The sequence below is a fragment of the Bison bison genome, unplaced genomic scaffold, assembly GCF_000754665.1.
Source record: "Bison bison bison isolate TAMUID 2011002044 unplaced genomic scaffold, Bison_UMD1.0 scf7180017864227, whole genome shotgun sequence".
NCBI lineage: Eukaryota > Metazoa > Chordata > Mammalia > Artiodactyla > Bovidae > Bison > Bison bison.
The window spans coordinates 202,616-204,880 of record NW_011494799.1 but is presented as its reverse complement, the minus strand read 5'-3'; the positions used below and the strand labels follow the sequence as shown (position 1 = coordinate 204,880).

The 2,265-nt window shown below is 42.3% G+C and overlaps 1 protein-coding gene across 1 annotated transcript in view; it reads left to right on the top strand.

Annotated features, from left to right (window-relative positions):
- Positions 1–2,265, top strand: part of FAM120C (family with sequence similarity 120C) — a gene marked incomplete at its 5' end in the record, with an annotated part of 124,500 nt that overhangs the window by 118,393 nt on the left and 3,842 nt on the right. Inside the window, 2 exons of the mRNA XM_010845890.1 lie at positions 732–870; positions 1,257–1,314. Of these exons, the coding sequence (XP_010844192.1) occupies positions 732–870; positions 1,257–1,314 (197 nt within the window). The remainder of the gene's footprint in view (positions 1–731; positions 871–1,256; positions 1,315–2,265) is intronic.

The following is a 2,265-nucleotide window of genomic DNA, read 5'->3' as shown; positions in this document are numbered from 1 at the left end:
CTTTGACTAGACGGACCTTTGTTGTCAAAGCAATGTCTCTGCTTTTTAATATCCTGTCTAGGTTGGTCATAACTTTTCTCCCAAGGAGTAAGCATCTTTTAATTTCATGGTTGCAGTCACCATGTGCAGTGATTTTGGAGCCCAAATAAATAAAGTATGCCACTGTTTCTACTGTTTCTTTATCTATTTGCCATGAAGTGATGGGACCAGATGCCATGGTCTTAGTTTTCTGAATGCTGAGCTTTAAGCCAACTTTTTCACTCTCCTCTTTTACTTTCATCAAGAGGCTCTTTAGTTCTTCACTTTCTGCCATAAGGGTGGTGTCATCTTCATATCTGAGGTTATTGATATTTCTCCCGGAAATACATGAATACATGTGTACATGAAATAAATTCATTTCCTGCTTTAAAAGGTAGTTTGGGCCTATAATTTTCCAATAGCTAGATCTTAAGACCTCATTCTCTCTCCACAAATATTGAATGCCTACTGTGTATAGGTTCTGTAGTTGAAAAATGAATTAGGCCCACCCCACTTGCTAAGTGGATGTATGTAGATTTTCAACCCCTTCCTCTGAAATTTGCTTCCACCATGACCCTTTGTTGTTATCACAGTCTTTTTATCATAGAGAAATGGAAAAATACATAGAGTAGGTGGGCTGTGGATCTTTTATTCCACCTCTTATCCTACCTTGCACTTGCCATTCACTGCTGCCATTGTTCCTCTCTTTCTAGGACTCCATCCAATCCCACCCCAAGGAGGAAAACTGGAGATTGCTGGGATGGTTGTAGGCCAGTGGGCTGGCAGCAGATCCTCCAGGGGGCGAGGCTCCTTTGGCATGCAAGTGGTTTCTGTCGGTGGGCCAGGAAAGGGGTATGTATTTGAATAGGTTGGTATAAGCTTGTATCAATAGAGGTGCTCTTGGGAAAATGCCCAGCTATTGAACCCTTTTATTAACGTAAGAGGCATGAACTAACTTTGCATTTTTAAAGCCAGTTTTCAGTTGAGTTCAGTAAACATATAATAAATGCCCTGCCTTGAAACAGTCTTTCCCCTAGAGGGGGACTTGGGACACAGGACAATTCAGTATAACATAGAAGTGACAGATATAGGTTTACACTGGTAACACAGAGGAGAGGCATCTAACCTAAGAGGGTCAAACTTGCTAGTGGAGGTGAGTAGTTAATTAAGTGAAAATGGAGGTATGGGCTTTATGTGTTCCTCATGATCACTTTCCCCCCTCCCCTAACTTTCTCAAGGCATGGAAAAGAACAGACTGGTAGAGGAGCCAAAGGACACAAAAAAGGAAATAAACAAGTAAGTACCTTTTTGAGATGATCTACCTGTTCTGTTTTTGTTGTTGTTGTTGTTGTTTGCAAGAGATCACATCAGGCATGGAAACCTGGGAGCTTTCGTAGCTTCTCCCAGCATTTGATTTCATCTGCCTACTCTCTAGCAGTCTTTTGAGGGTTAACCTGCCCAGGCTGTTCCCACAGGGCTGCAGAGTGTTATCCTTTTCCCTGAGTGAGGCCACAAAATAGAAACCTGGTACTGTGTCCTAAAGACCTGCACTTAGCAAAGCATTACTACATGAACCATAAGGAGGCCAAAGTGAAATTAACAGTGGGATTCCAACAGCACACCTCAGTTTCTGTGGTGCTACCAGAGATGCTTAGAAAATTGGACTTTTGCCTTTGCTGATGATGGGAGAGGAGGAGGCACTGCCATTCTGCTTATTCTTGATGGTTCAGAATGGTCTGAGACTCACTGGTCTTCAAATTCACTGGTCCCCCATCCCCCTGTAGAGATCCAAAATCTTGTACTGGCTTCAGACTGCTGGGCTCCTCATAGCATAGTAACTATCATGTCTTAAGTGCCTGCATTCTCCAAAGGCCTCTACTAGACATTTTACATGTGGTTTCTAATCCTCACAAAGGTCGTTGATGAGACCATACTGCAAGGCCATTTTATCATCAGTCCTCAATTCCAGCTCAGCTCTCATGTATATAGCCAGCACTCATTGCATCCATGTTACTCCCATTTTCTAATGTTTTCGCAAGGAATACAAATTTGCTTTAATGTTATTTTGAGTCCAATATGAAACTACAGTGATAAGTCCCCTACACAACGTATTTTGTAATGTACTCCAAAGCCAGAAAGCAATGACTTTGGGTTTTTCCAAAGCTTCTCAGCTTTTTCCAGAAACTGCTCAGTAAGGGAAAAGGGATTGCACTGTGCAGGAACAGATCACTCGGGTTGTCTCCCATA